The 22968-nt window shown below is 41.5% G+C and overlaps 1 protein-coding gene across 2 annotated transcripts in view; it reads right to left on the reverse strand.

Moving 5' to 3' along the window:
• Nucleotides 1–22968, reverse strand: part of LOC147892157 (branched-chain-amino-acid aminotransferase 2, chloroplastic-like) — an 86116-nt gene that overhangs the window by 21380 nt on the left and 41768 nt on the right. For both annotated transcript variants that reach the window (XM_087389023.1, XM_087389024.1), the window contains exon 7: nucleotides 13904–14002. In XM_087389023.1, the coding sequence (XP_087245149.1) occupies nucleotides 13904–14002 (99 nt within the window). The remainder of the gene's footprint in view (nucleotides 1–13903; nucleotides 14003–22968) is intronic.

Consider the following 22968-nt stretch of genomic DNA (forward strand, 5'->3'; position numbering starts at 1 on the left):
GGTAACTTGACGAAACAAGGTAGATGAAGAGCGCAGGAGGGTCCTGCTACTCGTGACCTCCATGCGACGGACTCATTCGACGAATTACATTTGCTGTCTCAAAACAGCGAATTGGCTTGGTGATTTGCTGATTTTGTTCCATATCTTGAAGCAATCTCAAATTCTGATCCAATTTTAGTTGCTTTTTGTCAACAGTCCAGTGCTTTTGCACAAGTTAAGTTTTGAAATAATTCAGCCATGATCTTTTCGACTAGCATCTCTTTGAAGCTACTTCTAGGGAAGCGCTTGTCCAACCAGGTGATGGTTTCTTACCCTAAGGAAGGGAGCCGGCGGCGTTCTCCTAGTCCATCACCACCCCAAATGCACCTGAAATACTAACTCTCTCGTGGAATCTCACGCTAGAAACACTCCCATAAGCTCTCTCTCTCTCTCTCTCTCTCTCTCTCTCTCTCTCTCTCTCTCTCTCTACACACAACTAGGGCCCAGGACAACATGTCGGGCTGGACCCCCCCCGAAGGTATTTTATTTCTTGAAGAGAGATCTGTTACAAGAGTTCAGCGTGGAAGCTGTACATATCCAAAAATCCAACATAGAATGAATCATTACATGAGCTCTAAGGCTCCCCTTCTTGGCAACAAGCCACTTGTCAAATTTCTACACTACTTTCCCAATTACATGCCACTAAGGGCAACTCTGGAGTCTTTGAAGCACTTGGTCACGCGAACCGCCTCCTAGACTTTGATTAGGCTCCCGTAGCGCTTAGGAAAATAACTCTTCCTAGTACCTGCAACAATTAATTAAAGCGCACCACCATGGCACCCATTAATTGTTAGCGCTTTGCATGCAAATAACACACTGTGGACTAATTCTAGTCACGGTGGGCGTCCCCACTGAACACATGTGCACACATAACAAATATAATAAATATATATGTATTTATTTATTCTCTGGTTCACCGAAGTCAACGCGCTTGATCATAATTAAGGAGCTTTGACCAAGGGTCGAGGCGCCTTAATTATAGCCAAGTCTCTCCAACCGAAGTTGGCACAACTCTCCAACCAAACTTGGTTAACCGTGGTTAACCCTCTTGGCGCATGCCAAGTCTTGTTGATCGAAGTCAACACTCTCTAACCGTAGTCAGCTCTGTAGTTCTCTGGTTAACCGTAGTTAACCCTCTTGGTAATAAGCCAAGTCTCCCCGACCGAGGTCAGGCAGGTTTACTTGACCAAAGTCAAGTATCTTTGACCGTAGTCAATTCTTTGACCATTAAAAGAACTCTTTAACCATAATTAACACATATAAAACTCTTTAATTATGATCAAATAAATGATCAACTGTACTTTGACTTAGGATATTTACATTGTGGTGACATCCCCTCGGCTTCTATTCAGTTGACCTCAACTGAAAAGCTTCCTTGTAAACATCCAAAAGCTGTGGATGATCGGATAACATGTCTTCATCCATCCACTTGGCATCTAATGCCGTATAATTCTTGAATTTTACAAGATACCTGTAAAACTCCTTGCCCTGAGAGCCTTTGTGTACAGTATGGTACACAATTTGCTCTGGGTGAAGGACCTCCTCCAGCTCATCCACTTTTGGTGGATCCTCTGATATTGGCTCTGTAGGCTCTGGCCCCTAGAATTTCTTTAGAAGACTCACATGGAATGCATTGTGAATCCTCCAATGCTCTGGCAATGATAACCTGTATGCAACCTCATTTATTCTTTCTGTAACCCTGAAAGGGCCATAGTATCTGGTAGATAACTTTGCATACACTTTCTGTTTGCCTTTAAACTTGCGGAGCCTAGCTTTTTCAAACTTCAAAAGTACCCAATCCCCTTCCTTGAGATCTAACTTTCTACTATGCTTATCTGCAGCTCTTTTATGTTTCTCTTGAGACCTTTCGATTGCTGTCCGGACTTGGCTGTAAGCTGTCTGGAGATCAGCTGCAAATATTTCATCCTTGGTCCTCAGGATAGGTGGTAGAATCACCTTCCCATAAATGACCTCAAAGGGGGCTTTCCCTGTAGAGCTGTGTACTGTATTATTGTAAGCAAACTCTACCAATGGTAGGTACTTTTCCCAGTTTGAACCTTGGTCACCCACGTAGCATTTCAGCATATCCAATGCTATAGAATTTGCCACTTCACTTTGACCATCTGTCTGGGGATGGAAAGAAGAAGAAAAATTCAAATTCGTCCCCATGTTATCAAATAAAGCTCTCTAGAATGCACCCAAAAGATAGTGCTTCCATGTATGGATGGCATGAATTACAGCCAATAACTCTTTCTCATAGATTCTCAGATATCTTTCAGCATCACGCAATCTTCGGCTCTTGTAGGCTACTACATGTCCATTCTAATGTAATGCAGCCCCAACACACTCTCCACAAGCATCGCAATCAACATCAAAAGGTTGATAAAGATCCGGGACTACAAGAATAGGCTCTGTAATCAGCTTCTCCTTGAGTGTATTGAATGCTTTCTTCTGTGATATTCCCCATGTGAAGGCTGCATTTTTCTTAGTAAGGTCATGTAATGGAGCTGCGATATCAGCAAAATGCCTGATAAATCTCCTATAATAGGAGCAAAGTCCCAAAAAACTATGGACTTCATGCACAGTTTTCAACTCAGGCCATTCTTGGATGGCTTGGATCTTTGCAGGATCCATCTGTATCCCATTCTTGGATATTATATGCCCCAGATAATGGATCTCTTCCAAGAAGAATTCACTTTTCTTGCTATTGGCAAAAAGTTGATGATTTCGAAGTTCTTGAAATACCAAAGAAGATGTTCCCTGTGCTCTTCTTCTATCTTTGAAAAGACAATTATGTCATCAAAGAAGGTACCAGTGAACTGTCTGTAGGGTCGAAAGATACGATCCATCATCCTATTGAAGGTAGCTTGGGCATTGGTCAATCCAAAAGGCATCACCAAATATTCATACAACCCAAAAGTAGTACGGAACGCTGTCTTGTGCGCTGTATCCTCACTTGGTGATAGCCACTCTTTAAGTCTATCCTGCTGAAAACTGTTGCTCCTTTGAGCTGGTCAAGCACATCATCTATGCGTGGTATCGGAAATCTATTTTTGATGGTCATAATCTCTTCTCACTGAGTTGCACTAACTCTGTATGGGGGCCTACTGGGTGGCTCGTTTCCAGGAATGAGTTCTATGCCATGATCCTCAGGTCTCTCAGGGAGTAGCTCCCCTGGCAAAGCGTCAGAAAAACAATCTTTAAAATTTTCAATAAACTCAAATTTATTCTGATCTACCTCACTTGTTTCAGCATACATTTCCACATCTCTCTCTTTTACAAAAATCATGTAAGCTGAAACTGCGGACTTTATTTCTTTTCCAACAGAACTATTTGATACAATGGGAATAGTTTCCCCTCTATTCCTAGCAACCACACGATATTCTTTGCCCCTATGTACAAACTCCAGCACTCTTTCAGGAAGAGTCAACTTCACTGCCTTGCGATGAAACCAAGGCATACCCAAGACTACATCATGATGTTTCAGTGGAGAAATGAAGAGGTCTTCCTGATCCACATAACTCTATATATGAAGACGAAGCTTCCCTATCAAGGGAGTGACTGGCACAAGGTTTCCACAGAACATCTGATCGGCATCCAAAGCCTTGCCCAACTCCTCCGTCTTTATTCCCAGCCTCAGGGCTAGGTCCTCTGATATGAAATTATCAGTAGCCCCTAGATCAAATAAAATTAGCACTTGCTGGTCTCCGACTTTGCCCCATGATAGCAGCAATTCTCGTTCTTCTGGGTTTGAAACATGACCCAATATGTCAGGAATTCCTCATGCCATTGGCTTTTGTGGTCCCCGTGGCTTCTCTGCCTCTTTTCCCTTCGAAGTTGAAGGCTTTTCTGGGCACTGGGCAGCCACATGCCCCTCTTTCCCACACTTAAAGCATTTCCCATCTCTGCGAAACTCAGCTATCTATTCAGGAGTGAATGGGGATTTTTGCCGTTATAAGTCTTTGAAAACTGAGTACCCCTCGGCTTCTGAGGCTGAAACCCTTTCTTTTCAACCTTGGGGTACTCTTTCTTTTCTGATTTTGAAAAATCAGTTTTCTTTCTTTCAGCACGTCCTGCATGCAAGGATAGTACTGTAGATGGATCTTGTAACAGCACAAGACTAGCTACTGAAGCTGAATGCATAAGGTCTTGAATGTTCTTTGCCCCCAAAGCATTCACTACTGCCTGGATTCTTGGACTGAGACCTGCTCTGTACTTTCTCATTTGGGTTTCTTTGGAGATCTTTTTGAAAGGTGCAACCTGCAAATAAGCATCCCAAAACTTTTGGTTGTACACATCCACTGTATCTCCTGCATCCATATGCAAACTGTCCCAATCTTGAAGAACGTGATCTCTAAACTGTTTAGGCATAAACTGCTGGTAGAAGGCTTTCTTGAAGTCCTTCCACTTCTTTGGGGCTGACCCATCTGTGGTCTGTGCACTCCACCATGCACTAGCTGTCGCTGTCAAGTACAAATTGACCATTCTTAACTTGGAGGATTCTGAAAACTTTTATGTTACCGAATGCAGCATCAAACTGCCTGATAAACTGCAATGCTTTGTCTGTATGACCATACTGTCCATTGTAGGTCATAAACTTGATAGATTTACCTTCCTCTTTGAATTCCTTGGTCTCTCTGGAAGACTTACTCTTCCTGGACTTCTTGTGTTTCCTTCTTTTCCTTGATGGTTTATCTGATAAAGAAGAAGATACAGAAGTCGAACTCGAGGTAGACGGTGATGGACTAGGAGATCGGTGATGATGCCTCGATCTCTTCCTGCTATGAGACCGTCCCCTATGAGATCTCTCTTTCTCTGGCTGTACACGAGAGTGTGCCTCTGGCATTGGCACGTCATATGCTGCATTAGGCATACCTTCTGCTTGAAACAAATGCTGAGCCCTTGGATCCTTTCTGAGATTTCCATCTCTTGTATACGAGTGCGTACCATCTGCTCAAATTCTTGCTGAGTTTGTTGCACACTTCTCTGTCTTGGATGTACATCCCTATCTTGTGAATCCCATTGGATAGGTGATTGAGCCATTTTCTTACAACTCGTCTGAGATCTGCAAGTTTCTCACACACACACTGTGTATGCAACTGATGCACGCTGCCTTTGCTTTTCAAAGAGAAAATTTACCTCAACAAGAGGTGTCTTGCATTCACAATCTATGCCAGTACTGGGCTGTCAGCTCAAGGCATATACCCACAAAGTTGCCAAGGCATCAATAACTATATTGCCCCTTTTCTGGCTGTTGCAAAAAGCATTCAGAATGCATCTGACTCATCTTTTCCTGAGCACAAAGGCATGCATGTTCTTTTTCTGCAAATCTCTGATTTTACTGTGTTTCTGCTGCTTTTCTGACAGTAAATACTCTCTCAGATAGGTGAAGACTGCTGGCAGAAACAGTCTCTGCAACTGTCTTCTTTTTTCTTTTCTTTTTTTGACAGTAACCAGATGGAGTAACTGGCTGGTTACTCTAACCAGACTAACTGGTTCTGGTCTGGTTAGTCTGTGACTAGACTAACTGGACTGGTCATAGTCTGGTTACAGTGCCCAGACTAGTCTGGTTGAGTCAAGATAGGCCAGACTAACTAAACCAGAGTTAAACTAACTCTGTTAGGGTTAGCTTAACCTCAGGTCAGCCACCTGTCTAGCTGGCACTCCAGGTCAGCTGCCACATGTCTTGCCACGTCATCCACTGAGCTGGCTGCCACGTCATCTCACTCGTGTGGTCGCCACGTCACCTGCCACGTGTCAAATTACACACGTGTGCCACGTCAGCACCTGCCAAGACCTCTGCCACGTGTCCTCCTGTGCCACGTCAACTTTGGCTGCCACATCAGCCTAAGGTCAGAGACCTTGGTTTGCTGATCTGCATCGCGCATCGCGCCTTCTAGAGACCTCCGTCACGGGACTTCTGTCAGCGCTCAGCGTCGAATACGAAATCCTGCAAAAATTTCCGTCTACAAAATCCGCTCATAGATTTGCTGCGTACATGGGAACTAGGACGCTGTAATGGTAGTTGCGCTCACGCCCGCGCCTCGGTGACCATCACTCTGAGCGTGAGCATCTTTAATTTTTGCTAAACATAGGCTATCACCCTGCCATCGCTTCTCCTCAGTTCACGCCTGGAAGAGTTCCAACTGCAGGAACTTTTGCATCACAACGCGCTGGGCACACAGAAGTTTTATGAAGCTTACGTTGTCTGTCACAAATAACACTCGGAGCCCGTGCGCTCCCTCAAAGCCTGTGAACACTTCTCCAAAACTTCATCGGTGCACCCCCGTCAGGCTAATTATTACCCACGCAAGAAACACGAACGCTTCCACAACTGTCTTCGTCAACATCTCGTCAGGACTCAGGGCCCCCATTAGCTTCTTTTTTTTAATTGTTCATAGGCAGAATAACGCCCTGTCCATTGCGCACAGCAAACTCTCTCCTTCCTTGCACATCCTTGCCTAAGCTACTGCTTGGATCGTCAAAGGCTTGAGAAAGCCTTTAATCCTGCTCTGCTACCAATGAAAACCTAACTCTCTAGAAACACTCTCATAAGAGCTCTCTCTCTCTCTCTCTCTCTCTCTCTCTCTCTCTCTCTCTACACACAGTTAGGGCCCAGGACAACACGTCGGGCTGGACCCCCCCGAGGGTATTTTATTTCTTGAAGAGAGAATCTGTTACAAGAGTTCAACGTGGAAGCTGTACATATCCAAAAATCCAACGTAGAATGAATCATTACATGAGCTCTAAGGCTCCCCTTCTTGGCAACAAGCCACTTGTCAAATTTCTACACTACTTTCCCAATTACATGACACTAAGGGCAACTTTGGAGTCTTCAAAGCACTTGGTCACGCGAACCGCCTCCTAGACTCTGATTAGGCTCCCGTAGCGCTTAGGAAAATAACTCTTCCTAGTACCTGCAACAATTAATTAAAGCGCACCACCATGGCACCCATTAATTGTTAGCGCTTTGCATGCAAATAACACACTGTGGACTAATTCTAGTCACGGTGGGCGTCCCCACTGAACACATGTGCACACATAACAAATATAATAAATATATATATTTATTTATTTATTCTCTGGTTGACCCAAGTCAACGCTCTTGATCATAATTAAGGAGCTTTGACCAAAGGTCGAGGCGCCTTAATTATAGCCAAGTCTCTCCAACCGAAGTTGGCACAACTGTCTGATAGATCTTAGCTCATATAAAACTATTGCATGCAGTAAGAAAAAGAGAGATCGCTATCTATTCCAAGAGCTGAGCAACTAGTGCATGAAATAATGAAAAACGGTCTCGTTTATTCATAGGCGACAAATTTATTCATCTCCTCAACTCAACCGAGCTTGTTGGAGTTACAACTCACACACACTTAGCTACAACAACTGATTGATAGAGGCACCGAGCCATGAACTATCTGGGACAATCGCCATGCTCATCACGATCGGCTTCCAAGGCATAATCAAGTGCACCAACTCCAGAAACAACTGCGCCACCAACAACTTGTGATCACCCAGTCCCTCCTTTCAACCATGCTCTAATATTGACCAACCTAGAGTTTGCTTAAGGGAGGGCAATGTACATCAGAGAATCCTTCCCGACACAGCAAGTCAGGGATAGCAAGAAGTTTTTTTTATCATCCACACAGCACGTGAACGGAAAGTAAACATCTTCTCAAAGCAAGAGAGAACTCTAATCATCATGCCTTATCATCTCGCTTTTTGAAGCAATTTTCTTCTCTACGTCCAAGCTTGCCACAATATCCACATTTCTGCCCGTCCTTGTTCTTTGCTTTGGATAACTTGCTTACGAATGCTTGTTCCTTATCAATGGTAAGTACCTTGCGCCTTTCTTCATCCAATAGCATCGAAATCATCTCTGAGAAACTTGCATCATTGTAAACTCTTAGGATCTTGACAAGATCGTCATAGGCTGGTATAAGACTGGAAAGAAGTACAGCCTTAGAATCATCATCTTCCATTTGAACATCAAGATCAGTAAGCTGCCTAAGGATAGCGCGCATTCGATTTAGATGCTCTCCAAGCGTCTGATTTTCCGTCATCTTCAAACCGAAAAATTGTTGCTTCAGTAATACCTTTGAGTTTCGAAGCCTCGATCGAAACAAAGTCTCTACTGCAGTCCAGTTCTCGCATGCCATCTTGGAGAGATCAAGATGGTGGCTATACCTTCCACCAAGTGCTCGCCCGAGAATTCCTAGAGCCTTCTCATTCCTTTCTTCCCATCGATCCACTAATTTGGGGGAGTCATGTGCCTTTTTCCCGGTCAGTTTCTTCTCAGTACCTGAGACTATCGACCAAAAGCCCTTCTCCATCAAATACAATCGAAGCGTGAGCTGCCAAATCGGGAAGTTAGTGCCATTGTAAGTAACCAGCTTCACCACATGTTCAGATTTATTCTCCATCTTCTCTGGCTCTGATACCACTGATAGATCTTAGCTCATATAAAACTATTGCATGCAGTAAGAAAAAGAGAGATTGCTATCTATTCCAAGAGCTGAGCAACTAGTGCATGAAATAGTGCATGAAATAATGAAAAACAGTCTCGTTTATTCATAGGCGACAGATTTATTCATCTCCTTGAGCTTGTTGGAGTTACAACTCACACACACTTAGCTACAACAACTGATTGATAGAGGCACCAAGCCATGAACTATATGGGAGACTGTCACCATGCTCATCATGATCGGCTTCCAAGGCATAATCAAGTGCACCAACTCCAGAGACAACTGCGCCACCAGCAACCCGTGATCACAGGAGAGACTACGGCCCTTAATCTCTCTCTCAAGGTACTCCATGCAGCCAGCCATGCAAGTGACAAGTGGCTGATCCAGTCCCTCCTTTCAACCATGCTCTAATATTGACCAACCTAGAGTTTGCTTACACCAACACTCTCCAACCGAAGTTGGCACATCTTGGTTAACCGTGGTTAACCCTCTTGGCACATGCCAAGTCTCGTTGACCGAAGTCAACACTCTCTAACCATAGTCAGCTCTGTAGTTCTCTGGTTAACCGTAGTTAACCCTCTTGGTAATAAACCAAGTCTCCCCGACCGAGGTCAGGTTTACTTGACCAGAGTCAAGTATCTTTGACCGTAGTCAATTCTTTGACCATTAAAAGAACTCTTTGACCATAATTAACAGATATAAAACTCTTTAATTATGATCAAATAAATGGTCAACTGTACTTTGACTTAGGATATTTACATTGTGGTGCCAGCACCATAGCTTGACAAGGCTTTCTCCTTGTCTATCATCACCCCAAAACACCATAACTCGAGTCAAAGGGGAAGGAGTCCAAAGCCAAGTAAGAGAATACTCCCCAAATTAAAAAGCACAAAAGAAGTCTACTAGCTCTAGTCCCTCTTCATCCTATACAATTTCATCATCCTCTTCCTCATCTTCTTCAAACTCTTTATGTAGAGAACATCAAGGAAAGAGCTCAAAGACTAACGAGAAAAAGTTCAAGGAGGAGGCAGTCCGTCGGCGTTGTCACATATGATGGAGCCTATGGACATGGAGAAGGTTGTATAGCTCATACGCTAGTTCCAAGTGGCCTTTGGCACAGAGAAGTATCACAAATAATTCAAGCTTCTTATGGTGAGTTTGCATCTCACAAGTATGGTGAGTGCTTGGTGGAGTGTGAAGTCAGTTGATGGGACTACTCCTAAGGACATAGAATAAATTCAAGAAATATTTCTAACCAACAATTTCTTTCCAAGTAGTTTGTGGATGAAGTACATATTGCATGGGAAGGCCTTCACATGAAAGAAGGAGAAACACTTAGTCCTACAACCAAAGATTCTCGGATGCTTATTTACAAGTAACTCAATTCCAAGAAATCCCAACCAAAGTTCAACTTCGGAAGTATCAAGCAGGACTGCCTCCTAATGTTCAAGCCTTTGTGAACATCCTGCCCAATACTCAGATCCAAGACCTTATGCCAATCTGCACCAATTGCATTCCTTAAAATATGAAGGACACACCTTCATCTCATGGTTGCATTGATCTTTGCGGGATCCAACTCTACTCCGTCCTTAATTACATGAGTCAACCAGCCAGTACTTCCTTAGGGAAAGGGTATCTCATGAAGGATGATCATCTATGTGTTAACCTAGATATGTGCATGAAAACCTTGGAGGAGTCACATGCACCTCTTATGCAGGTCACCGTGGCATGTCCTCAACGACACAAGCCACAGAAAGGTACTTTTCTTGGCCTAATATGCAAAAGGATATTCATAAGTTGTAACAAAGTGTCTTATCTATTAAAAGTATGAGAGACAGAAGACCCCTAGTATTTTGATGACATTTCCAATACCCCAGGCTCCATGGGAAAGTATAGCCATGAATTTTACCTCCGATCTTCCTAGGTCAAAGAATGGAAATGATGGATTTGGACCATAGTTAACCGATCCAACAAGCAGGCTTACTTTATTCCTGCACCATCAAGGCGGACCACATGGCAAGATTGTTCTTGTCATAGGTTTTCAAGCACCATGGGATGCCTAAGTCCATAGTAAGTGACCGAGATTCGAGGATGACCACCTTTTTCTAGAAACCACTATTCGATAATATGGGGACACGGTTGGATTTCTCCTCTCCTTTTCAACCCTAGTCAGACGGTCAAAGTGAGATTGCAAACTAGAAGAGATGGAGGAGATCCTCCAACCAAAACAGATTGTTTACCACACTAAGAGAAAGGGCCCAGAGGCAAGGTTACCCGTAGGTACCTTGTCAAGTTCAAGAACTACTCAACACTGTATGCCAATGGGTGGATGAGGAGTTTTTCTCAAAGAATCCAAAATTTTTATATTTTACAAGGAAGCTTTTAAGTTGAAAACAATTGATTAGAAGCCAACGGGATGTCACAAATTGTACTTATCCCAAGAAATAAAGAGAAATCCTTTTATTATGGACTCCAAGCGAAGAAAGTTGACTTTGGCCAACAATTGTTGCTCAAGCAACAAGTTAGGAGAGAATTGACTTTCTCCTAATCTTGAAAATTTTCAAAAAATGCAAACCAAAAGTGTTTTGAACTTGTTGCGTATGCCATAGCTTGCTTACAAAGAACGAACATATTGCTAGCAACAGGTTGGGAGAGCTTTTGACTTTAGAATATTAAACCGTGGACTAATTAATTCATTAATATTGATAAGGGTATATTAAGCCTTGAAGCTATGTTAAGAAATCCATGGGATTGTGGACAAGAAATTTTTTTGTTGTACCATTATTGGCTCTTGCTTTCTGGCATATTAATAAATACTTTAGATGGGAAGCAAAAGCCACCATCTAGAGGAGGCACATTGGACCCATGCTAGGTCGCTTTCTTCTCAATACATTTGTGTACAAGTATTTCTTTTTCATCAACTCTCAATGGAGGCTCTTCATAGATTCTCAATGGAATATACAATTATAAATACTCTAGATGAGAAGCAAAAGCCACCATCTAGAGGGGGCACATTGGACTCATACTAAACTAAAAATAACGATATGCAATTTCAAACATTTCAATGCCATTCCATCAAAGCCTCAATTCTTCCATTACTTGCTCAAAGTACACATCCACGTTTTTAGTCAACATTTTCCTGAGACAATAGACATCACACATATGTATAGGCATTAAAACATTCATATGATATATATTGACATGTAGTACAGATTTGCAATATAGTAAGTGTAGCATTTCTTATCACCAAAAATGGTGGAATATTATAATTAACACAACTACCAACTTTGTCTAGCAAGTCCCAAAAGGACTAACTCCTTCTCGCTTTCAAGTAATATAACTAGCACTACTTTTTGCGCAAAAAAAAAAAAGGACTAACTCCATCAAGAGCAGGTACCAACTTCACATTAGGAGGCACAAAATCTAGATTCGGTTTAGTCCCTCAAACTAAATCTAAATAAGGTGAAGTAGTTCCTTCAATCAAGTCTCCGTAGCAAGCCTTTCATTTAGCCTCTAAGTCTAGATTTTGTGAAGTAGTTACCATCATTCTTCTACCTTCATATGCAGCTATTAGGTGAAGTAGCTATTTGGTGGCATAAGTGGCACATGGATCATTATGAGACATATAAAAAGTACACCATGTATGATTGGGAATTCTTCGTCAAAGACATCCAATGTTGATGTTTGCTTCCAATGCATTTTTTAAAAATAGGTAATGTATTTTGTTCAAATGGATTATCTAAATCCATACTATCAAATACAGATACAACATATGTAGGATGCCAAAAATATGGTGTGCTAAGAAATTATTTTGGAATGCATAGTGGGTCATCCTAAAATGACAAATGCTTCCTACCAAAATACGGTGGCTAGACAAGCTGGCCTCTACAAAAAATTTGGCCCTAAAATGTTGCCATCAAAACCTATTAAAGGCTAGATTGACAAGTGTTTGCAGCTCTATCGCCTTTGAGTCTTTTGCGCCGTGGCCTATGCACATGTGCTCAACAAAGATCAATGCGAGTGTGATCTGAAGTCCCAAGAGCAAGTGTTTTTTTAGTTGGGAATAGTCAGCCCCATCTTATTAAGACCTATCACCTTTATAAGCATAAAAGGCAGATGGCATTAATTGGGTATAGTCAATCCTATGGTATTAAGGCCTGTCACCTTTATAATCATAAAAGGAATGAGTTGTGATATCATTTTTGAGAGCAAGGTCTTCTTGGCCTCACTAGCACCACCACAATCGAACCCCTTGCTTGAATTTTCGATGAAGTTAAGTTACATTTTGCCCCTTCCCTAACCTCAATCTTCATCTACACCTCAAGCAGGCTCCTTGCACATGGTGGCATGCAAAACTCCTCCAAATCATTCTTTGAAAAAAAAAAACTCCTCCAAATCATCTTCTTTGTGCCAGCTTAAAACTTTTCCTTGGCATCCCACACACTTGAGATACCCTACCACTGCACGATACCCACATGAATGATGAGCCCTAGGTTTCTTTGCATTTTAAGTGATAGGAGTGTCTTCATCAAGAAAATCCAGGAGCACTTTTGTATAATAGGCTTGGAATGCAAGAATACACAATCAATATTGCAATCAGATTTCAACCTTCAGACTGAAATCCATCACTTTACATCAAAAAGATAACAAAAGGCATTGTTCTTGTTGTACTTTTTGGTGATGACTAGATAGAATATGGGAGCACTCTATTATTTTCTTGGAATAGAAATATGTAGAGATAACAATGGCATAGTGCAAATACACCCACGAGGTTTTTCAACAGTTTCATTACATGACTGCAAGTCACTCCCAACTCCTATGGAAAGCAATATCAAATTGTCAACATATGACAAGTCTCCTTGCATAGATCCTCATCGGTACCACCAACTTAATGGCAGCTTGATTTATTTATCAATCACAAGTTTTGTGTACTTGGTCAATTCATGCAAAATCCCAAAAACACTCGTTTTCAATCAGCTAAAAGAACCCTCAGGTAAATGAAAGGTACATCGGACTATGGGCTAAAATGTGATAAAATAAAAGTCTCAATTTTCATGGATGCACAAATGCTGATTGAGTAGGCAGTGTAGGTTATTGAAGATGTACAAGAAGATACAATTTCAACCTTGGTTCAACAGCTTTATCTTAGCAAAGCAAGAAGCAACCAAACAAATGTCTTATCTTCAAGAAAATCACAAGACAAAGGATCAACCAATGCCACAGTGGAGCGATTCGGTTCAAAAGAATTCTTTCAAAAAATGGTATTTTTTCCGAAGAACCAATAATGCTCTATTCCAAAATATGAGTAGCATTCATCCCTTAGAGTTCTTGAAATGTATTTCATCAAGGAGAAGTAGGTAGTTTTGTTATCACATGTGGTTTGCATAAATTGTACTTACAGGAGCATAGTTACAAATGGTCTTGATTCCACCCGTCCCTCCATGCACAGCCCGAGAATACATACATTCCGTTTTAAGATGAATTGGAGAAGGTCCTTCCTGTCAGCCCATTCCATATATGACTTACACATATGACTTACACACCGTAAAATATAATGATGCAAGAGTTTACTAAAATTTCACTCATTCCACTAAATAAGATGTTGCAGTTTTCAAACCTTGTTCAGTGCTCACAATATCGACAACCTAAAGACTAAACGTTGATTTTTTTAAAAATCTGTGCTGAATATGTTCTCCTATTTGGCTTTTCAATCTTTATATTTATGGCATATCAAGCAGAACAGATCAGAGCCAAAACAGAGGTTTGAAAGTACTATGAAAGGATGCTAAGCTTCCAAAATTCCCATAAATACTCTGAAGCACTACCCAAGTACTAGAGCAGGCCTCAATACCCTTGTGTCTAATAGATTAGAAGACATGTTATTGATTTTATCCCCAAACATTGAATGTGTTAGACAACTATAATCAGCAATCCCAGACCTAAGGAAAAACATCAACTGAAGGTGCTTCTATTATAGCCAATGTTTTTGACATCACACAAACTTAGAATAAGAGATGACAAAACATGAGTCTGGGTTACTTTCTCGGATGGATTTGAGAAAGTCCCGTAATCATAGTAGCAGAATCGAAAGTGTGAGGAACAACAGAGTATACAACTTTTTTTCTTCTAAACACAACTCCTCCTCTAAACTAACCTTCCATAGATAGTGTCCAGGGGCCTTAAGTTACAAATTGCATGTAAAAAATTTTATTATGGTAAACATCAGCGACATGCATATCATACATAGTTGTATTACTCATTCTTATGAAATCACCTTGACTCTGTGGCTGATGCAACGGTGTTTTTGGGGTGATAAGCATGGACACCAAGCTTCAGTTACACATACGTAGTCAACTATTTCCTGCTATGATTATATGCATTCAGTCCGTTTGCAGTATCGTAGATTGTCTGGGACAATCATACTCTACAAATCAGATGTGTGCCACATTTTTAATCTTATCGATAAAGCATAGATAATGTCCAGTCTACCATAATTTATCACCTCAGCTAAAAATATCTCAATTATTTCCCAATATGATTATATGCATTCAGTCCATATGCAGTATCAGTTGGTTTTCTGTAAATTAGCCTGCCTAGGGCTGTAAATTATGTTGCATTGCATGTGCAGATTGGTGAATCTGTTGGATGGCTGGCTGTTGCAGGCTGACAATCAGGGCTTTGTATAAATGCTACCTTCACTAGCTGTAAGTGTTTGGAAAGACAGATCTTTTCATGCTTCTCTCATCCTCTCTTCTCATGAAAGAATGAAAGAAGAAGATGGTGAAAGAGGTAGAGCCAAGTTCTATCCTCAAATGTCTTGGTGCTTCTCTCCTCTTGTCTTCTCATGCAATAATGAAAGAAGAAGATGGAGAAAGCGTTCTCTTTTCATGCACCTTTCCTCTTCTTTTGTCATGCAAGAATGACAAGAGATGGAGAAAGAAGTAGAAACAAGTCCTCTCCTTTCTCTTTTCATGTCTTTCTCCTCTTCTCTTCATTTTGCCCATTTTTCAGTTCATCCTTATCAAGTAAGCATGCAATCCTCGTACTTATAAAGATTTACAACAAATTCTAGCAAAATCTACCAAATATTGCTTCCAAACAACAGGTGTAGTGTCCTATTGCTTGCTTATCATGCGTTTGTGCTTTGGGCATCACACTGCTGCTAGGAGTGTTAACACCTGAACTTTCTCCTCAAGCCTTTAAGGTCAACTGTAATCATACAACCCGACTCCTCTTCTAGTCCCACATACTCAACAATATCCCTACCGCCAAAAGATCCAGGGCTATCGGCTCTCTTCTAGCAAGAAGCATAGTAATTATCTTTAACAATGATCAGTGGTCTTAATATACAACATAAATCACAAAAACTCATGATCCCCTTCTGAGGGTATATGCAAGGTAGGACATGGGTAGATTTAGCTGTACTGATCTATTTTTGCAACCAGAAAGTTTCTGGATTGGGTATAATTTTATGAGTACTTGGAATAGTGTGCTCTTGCATGGCATGCATGCAAATGCAACTTTGGAAGCTTCACATGCAAGCGCATGCTATTAATGTGCTGTGTGCAGTTGTATGCAGGCTCTTCCCTTGTTTCATAAGCGCGGACCTACTTGGGCCTGGTATTTTGCATGCATGCATACTCTTTGAAGTTGCATGTGAATGCTATTTTTTATCACATGCACTGATGATCTGAATTTGCAATGCACCAGTTACTTGACTACAACTAATGTCACTTTTAGTAAAAGTGTTTATTCTAATCTTACACTCCAGTGGGCTTGAAGGAGTCTGATGACTTCTGGGATGCAGCTCTCCCCGAGCCAGAATTCTCGCAGAACTGGATGCACAGGGGCATTTTCGCAAGATTGTCCCATGAGTTTAAGGACTCTATCTTGGAGATCGTATCTTACCTGGTCAAACGTGACTTAACCTAGTTGAGGATATTTCATGGGGGGGCTACTATTTATATGATTATGAAGAAGGACGTGGATCTTGGTCATGGGGGAAATGGGAATCAAGATAGAAATCTGGACTCTCTAAGAGTCTAAAAGAAACCTCATCTAGGATGATAAATCTGATAATCCTCTTAAATATATGTTATCAATGGGAAATTTTTTATATAATAGCTTAAACGGAATTATTTTCATCAGTCTTCAACTTATTTTAGGTCTTCTTTTGTTGAGATTCTTCACAGCACAATCCAATGGGATGTAGAGCTTGTTACTTTTGCAGATAAAGTTATGGACCGTTTGCCCCCTTTTTGCTCCGTCTACAAATCTTCTTTATAGGTGCTTGACACCACTCCAATCAAATGCTTGTTATTCAAGCTTTGTTTTTCCCCCCTTGCTTTGGCGATTTGCAATGCGGATGAGGACTACGATACAACAACGGATCCTCAACAACTCAAGAACAAGTCAAGAGCCATTGCTCTTATTGGACTTTGCCTCGCCGACACTTTGATTCATCATATCAACTTCCAATCCACAGGCAAAGAGATTTGGGTGCGTCTCGAGAATCTGTTTGGTAATAAAATCACAAACTCCGAGGTTTTCTTGAAGCTGCAATTTTATAAAACGGAGAATAATGATGCTTTAAGTGCACACTTGGAAAAAATGCAATCTCTTATTCAACAACTTTCCAGCCTGAAGTGTTCACTTGACGATGAGGACAAAATGGTTGTCCTCATGAAGAGTATGGAAGGAGTCTCTCGTTTTGAGAACACTCTTTAAGTACTTAGGCTTGCCTCGAAAACCTTTGATGATATGGTGGTCTTCTTCTCGAAAAAGACCACCGGAACAAGAAACTCCGCTCTTTACATCAGGAATTGAAGAGGCTCTTGCCTCCACCAGCAAATGGAAAACCCATCAGAACATCACGTGCAAATATTGTAAGCGCAAGGGCCATATGGAAGCAAATTGCTACACAAAGAAAGCAAAAGAACAACACCAACATCATGGTTGCAACAGAGGAGATCCCAGACCGCGACCACGCACTCACTACCCATGTCACCCTGATTGAGGATGACAACCCATATGTATTATGATTTCTCTTATGTAAGTCAATAAAGGTCCTCTGCCTTGAGTACTAAAACGATGTATGCTTTTGTGGCTTTGGAGTCAATAAGGGTACTCTGCCCTGGGTAGTCCCCCAAAAAGTAATTGTATTGGGTGTTTACTCTTATGGCTATGCAAGACTCCTACCCACTTCAGAGTAAGGGGGGGTGACGAGTGATGGTCCTAACTGCCGGTCGCAGCTGACTGAGAAGTCACTATCACACGGGAGGTGTTGGATAGTTGGACTTGCTCTTTGCAATATTGCGGTGGAGGGGGAATCGGTTTACTCCTTACGTGTTGGGCCTCACACTCTTTGCTCTGAGGGGGGATGTTGGAGAAATCATAGTCAAAGCGTATGTTCTAATGTGTACTTGAAACTAGTTTTATGAGTCTTTGTGTACGAGAGTGCCATGTGGCATATAGGGAGTTATCCCATATACATATGGTTCTTGAGTGTGTGTCCACTCTATATGAGTGTTGTACCTTCACTTGTCACATCAATCAAATCAGTGGAGCTTTTGGTCATGTAAGTGATTTCATTTTGGTTCTTGCCTTTCCTTCCATTTCATTTCATTTCTAGTTCAAGATATGCTTCCTTCCTTCTAGCTCCCTTGTCTCCTTTCCTCCTTCTTCCACTTCCTTCACTTGACGCCGCTCCAATTAGATGCTTGTTATTCAAATTTTGTTTTCCACCCTTGCTTTGGAGATTTGCAGGTCACCAATGATCACCCCTTTCTAGATCTTCTTGTACTATCTTTGTAGATTTCTTGTCATATGTTGGTATGTTTCTGTTATATGATTGCACTATGATTGCACTTCACTGCCTATACTTCATGTTGGTATGCTGCCCTCAATCATGACAAAGCTTCTTCCCTTTGTTTCGCTTCAATTCACCATATGTGGTTCAACACGAAAGGGTAGATAGGACATTCGCCGACATTTTTCCTTTTCAGATGGGCCCCGGGCCTACTGCCACTGTAGATTGTTTGCCTTTTGAATTACTACTTGTTTTCTTTGCACTTTTATAGGTGCCACTGCTGAAGCTTCTACCACCTTTGTTACTGTAGGTCATCGCTTGCAGCCCCGATTGCAGATAGCTGCTCCGAATTTCTCTCTTGTTGTTTTTTGATAGCAACTATGTCTTCTTGACACTCTCCCACGAATTGCCATTGTCGCTTATGTTTGAACTTCATCTATGTGGATATTTGCCCCACTTGAATCACCATCTCAGATCTTCCTTTCCCCAAGCATTGTCTCTACTCATATTCATATGTTTATGGCGGTAGGACAAACATCCACCCACCTCTCTGCTATTGCATGCAATGAAGTAGATCGATGTCTGCTATGCTGCTCATCAATCATAATAACTTCAAAAAATCCTCGGGCTGCATAGTGCACTTTACGTAACAAAACAACCACCCAGTGTTCTGGTCAACCAGTAACCCACATCTGATTCAACCGGCATATGACCTAGTAAAAAGATAATAACAGCATATTTTGCATATTCGCGCACGGGATCCACTATATCATCAACCTCCACCATAATCCCAACTGTAGATGCAGAATCTTTCCTGTCCTTGCGGGTATCTTCAAAACCCTCATGCATAACATCAAAAACCAGCTATGCCTCAAGCGAAGCATGCACAGGGTCATCCTGACCCGCTCTCTCTATACACACACACAGACACTTTTTTTTTTGGGTGAAAACTTTTATGCTTTATATTACAAAATAGCGATCCCAAAATGGAATATGCCAAAATACATCAACACATATGTCCCAGATTGGGAAGCTGGAAAATACATCAAGAGAAAATTTCACTGTAGGACAAGTATACTTCATAGTCTATCTAGCGAGTTTGCAAACAATCAAAGAGAGATTGCTGCAAAGACTGACGAAAGAAAACAAAAGTAGAAAAAAAAGGATCACCATAGACTCTGTGGTTTCTATCTTCCAGAGTCCAAAGTGCCCAGTAGCAAGCCCAGGAGAAGAAGAACTAAAACTCCAGCCGGTAAGGATAAATCCCAAAAATCCAGAAAAACTTGCCCAAAGTAGCATGAGGAGATCTCAATCGCAATCTCTGCCAAAGGATGCCCAAGAAGTCACGTGTGTCAAGGAAGTGCCAAAAAATATGAGACACAGACCGCTCAGAGCCAAACGACGACGACAAATAGCTGGAGCAATGCGTCGGCGTGATAGAAGCTGTCAAGACAGAAAAACCCCTAACAAAATGCGCCAAAAAAGACTTGTTGTCAAAGAGGGACCTTGGAATGCCACATCTGCCTCAATCTTCGCCACCACCATTTGGCTGGACGATCCAATCGCCAAATCTAATTTACCCGAGCTGAAGCCCAATGTGAGGGCAATAGAACTTTATATAAAGAGGACACTGTAATATGAGACAGCTTCAAAGGACAAATGGATGAGTGTGCTGGAAGAAGAGTCCAATCTTGAAGCCTGTCTTGAAGTTCTAGAGGTGGTACAAGCTGAAATGGCTGGAGAAGGTGGCACTTTCAGCCTCCACCTTGGATTTTTGTTAGCTCTTTTTTAGCTGGTTTTTTCTCATGCATGGCATGATGTACTCCCGCATTAGAGCTTGCTCTTGCAGTTTTCATTCATACCTAATGAAGTAATCTTTTTGCCAAAAAAAAAAAAAAAGACTAGAGCATACAAGTAATAGCCTGCCATACAGGACAATAATGCATTCCTAGACCATACTTTCCAGCAGCCAAAGGAAAGGATAAGAGAGTCCCATCGTGGTGAATGACATCAGCCACAAAAGAGATCCCTTTGGAATTAAGGAAATATGAGTGTATGGGCTCCTGCAAACCAACGGTGGAGAAAACACTTGTGACCAGTGGATGCTCTCAGCTCTCAAAGAGGCCATGCCAAGCCAAATGTTTCCAATCCAAAAACATTTGAGAAACAAGAGGACAACCTCTGACCTTACCTTCAATGCTACCCAACAAAAAATCCCGCTGAGTAGGCCGCCAGTAACCAAAAGCAGGGGTGGTGATTTGTAGAAGCAAAAATCGCATCATAGCAGCCCAAGGGTGATCACCATGTAGGAATTGAAGCATCATTTTCCCCTTATGGGCAAGAATATGCACATGAATATTAAGAATATTCAACCCGGGAACATAACTGCTGTAATGAAAGTAAGTGCAAGCTTTTCCTACCATGTTTGGAATGCCATAAAATTTCCATGATGGCAGAGGATAACCAAGATGGCATACTAGCTGAGTGGGTGGGACAATTTTCCCCGGCTACAAGACTGTGCCAGCCTTTAGAGTGCAAAGGCAACAAGTGAGATTTCTGAAAATTCACATGAAGACCAGCAGCCACACCATACAAAGTGAGAGCCTGCATAAGCAAGGAGAGGTCCCTTCCAGTGTTCCGTGGCACAAAAAAAGAATCATCTGCATAAGCCTGAGCATCCATAGGGCAACTTCCAAGAATCTCCAAACCATGTAGCATGTCAATCACCACCAAATGATCCCATATATTGAAGCATAGGATGCGTGGCTATAGCATACAAAATGGCACTAAGAGGACAACCCTAGTGTACTAAACAATGGAGTGTCCAAGATTTAGAGATATCCCCCGACAATATGCATGCAACTTTGCTGTCATTGTAGAGCCAATAGACAACACGCTGCAATTTCTGACCAAAACATGGTATGCACAATAAAATCCCACAGAATGGTGTCAAAAGCCTTGGCAATGTCAACTTGCAACAAGAGAACATCCTGCTCTGTATACTTGGATTATTCAATCCCAACATAGGCATTTGCAATATTGTCAGTGATATGCCTACGAGGAATAAAACCATATTGCGCTAGATGCAGGCCATCATGTAAATATCCTTTGATACGATCAACCACCATTTTCGTAATGATCTTATAAATAACAGGCAAAAGAGTGGCAGGCCTCCAATCAGCCAAAGATTCACAGATTGGCTTCTTGGGCAAAAGCTTTACAAGCCCTTTCTTCCAGGAATCCCGCATGTGTTGATTTTTGAACAAGCTACTATACACACACACACACTTTTTTTTGTGAAAACCAGTTATCATTATATTACAAAAGCAGTCCCACAAAAAGGGACAATCTGCTACAAATATCAAAAAATCTCATTATATGACAAGAAAGCAAGAAAATCTAAGTCCCGCGCATGTAGACAATCATATGGCGATTGTCGTAAGGATGCACGGAAAAACTCTCTCTCTCACACACACTTTTTTTTTTTGGTAAAATCCAGTGCATTGTATTTATATTGCTATCATTGTAGAGCCAATAGACAACACGCTGCAATTTCTGACCAAAACATGGTATGCACAATAAAATCCCACAGAATGGTGTCAAAAGCCTTGGCAATGTCAACTTGCAACAAGAGAACATCCTGCTCTGTATACTTGGATTATTCAATCCCAACATAGGCATTTGCAATATTGTCAGTGATATGCCTACGAGGAATAAAACCATATTGCGCTAGATGCAGGCCATCATGTAAATATCCTTTGATACGATCAACCACCATTTTCGTAATGATCTTATAAATAACAGGCAAAAGAGTGGCAGGCCTCCAATCAGCCAAAGATTCACAGATTGGCTTCTTGGGCAAAAGCTTTACAAGCCCTTTCTTCCAGGAATCCCGCATGTGTTGATTTTTGAACAAGCTACTATACACACACACACACTTTTTTTTGTGAAAACCAGTTATCATTATATTACAAAAGCAGTCCCACAAAAAGGGACAATCTGCTACAAATATCAAAAAATCTCATTATATGACAAGAAAGCAAGAAAATCTAAGTCCCGCGCATGTAGACAATCATATGGCGATTGTCGTAAGGATGCACGGAAAAACTCTCTCTCTCACACACACTTTTTTTTTTTGGTAAAATCCAGTGCATTGTATTTATATTGTCATAACTTTACAAGAGGGAAAGTCTCCAAGATGGAGAGTATCCCAAAGATCAGAAGCATAAAAAGAAAAGCTCAATGCAAGATGCATGTATATCACCCTCATGGCAGGCATCATATAAAGATTGCCGCAATGAGGCTCTAAAAGATTCATATGACTTTTGAAACTGGCGGCCCAAGTATGCCAAATTATGCTCTTCCCAGATTGTCCAAAGAGCCCAATATCTCACCCACGAGAGAAAGAGTGAGTATTGAGATAAAGACCTCCTAAATCTGCCAAATAACCAAAAATGTTTCCCAAATATGTGACTCGGGAAACGGAGGCGAAGATGATCTGAAATTTTCCCAAGGAGGTTCCGAGTAGACGGGCAGTGCCAAAGCAAATGAGGGACAATCTCTGAAGGAGCGTGACACCGTAAGCAGGTGGGTGGTGCAATGTGACGTTTGGCAAGTGTGATTCCCACTGACAATGTGCCGGTCATGCATCTCCAA

The sequence above is a fragment of the Dipteris shenzhenensis genome, chromosome 17 (assembly GCF_047967505.1).
Source record: "Dipteris shenzhenensis isolate YYH24624 ecotype China chromosome 17, Dip_SZ_1.0, whole genome shotgun sequence".
Lineage (NCBI taxonomy): Eukaryota > Viridiplantae > Streptophyta > Polypodiopsida > Gleicheniales > Dipteridaceae > Dipteris > Dipteris shenzhenensis.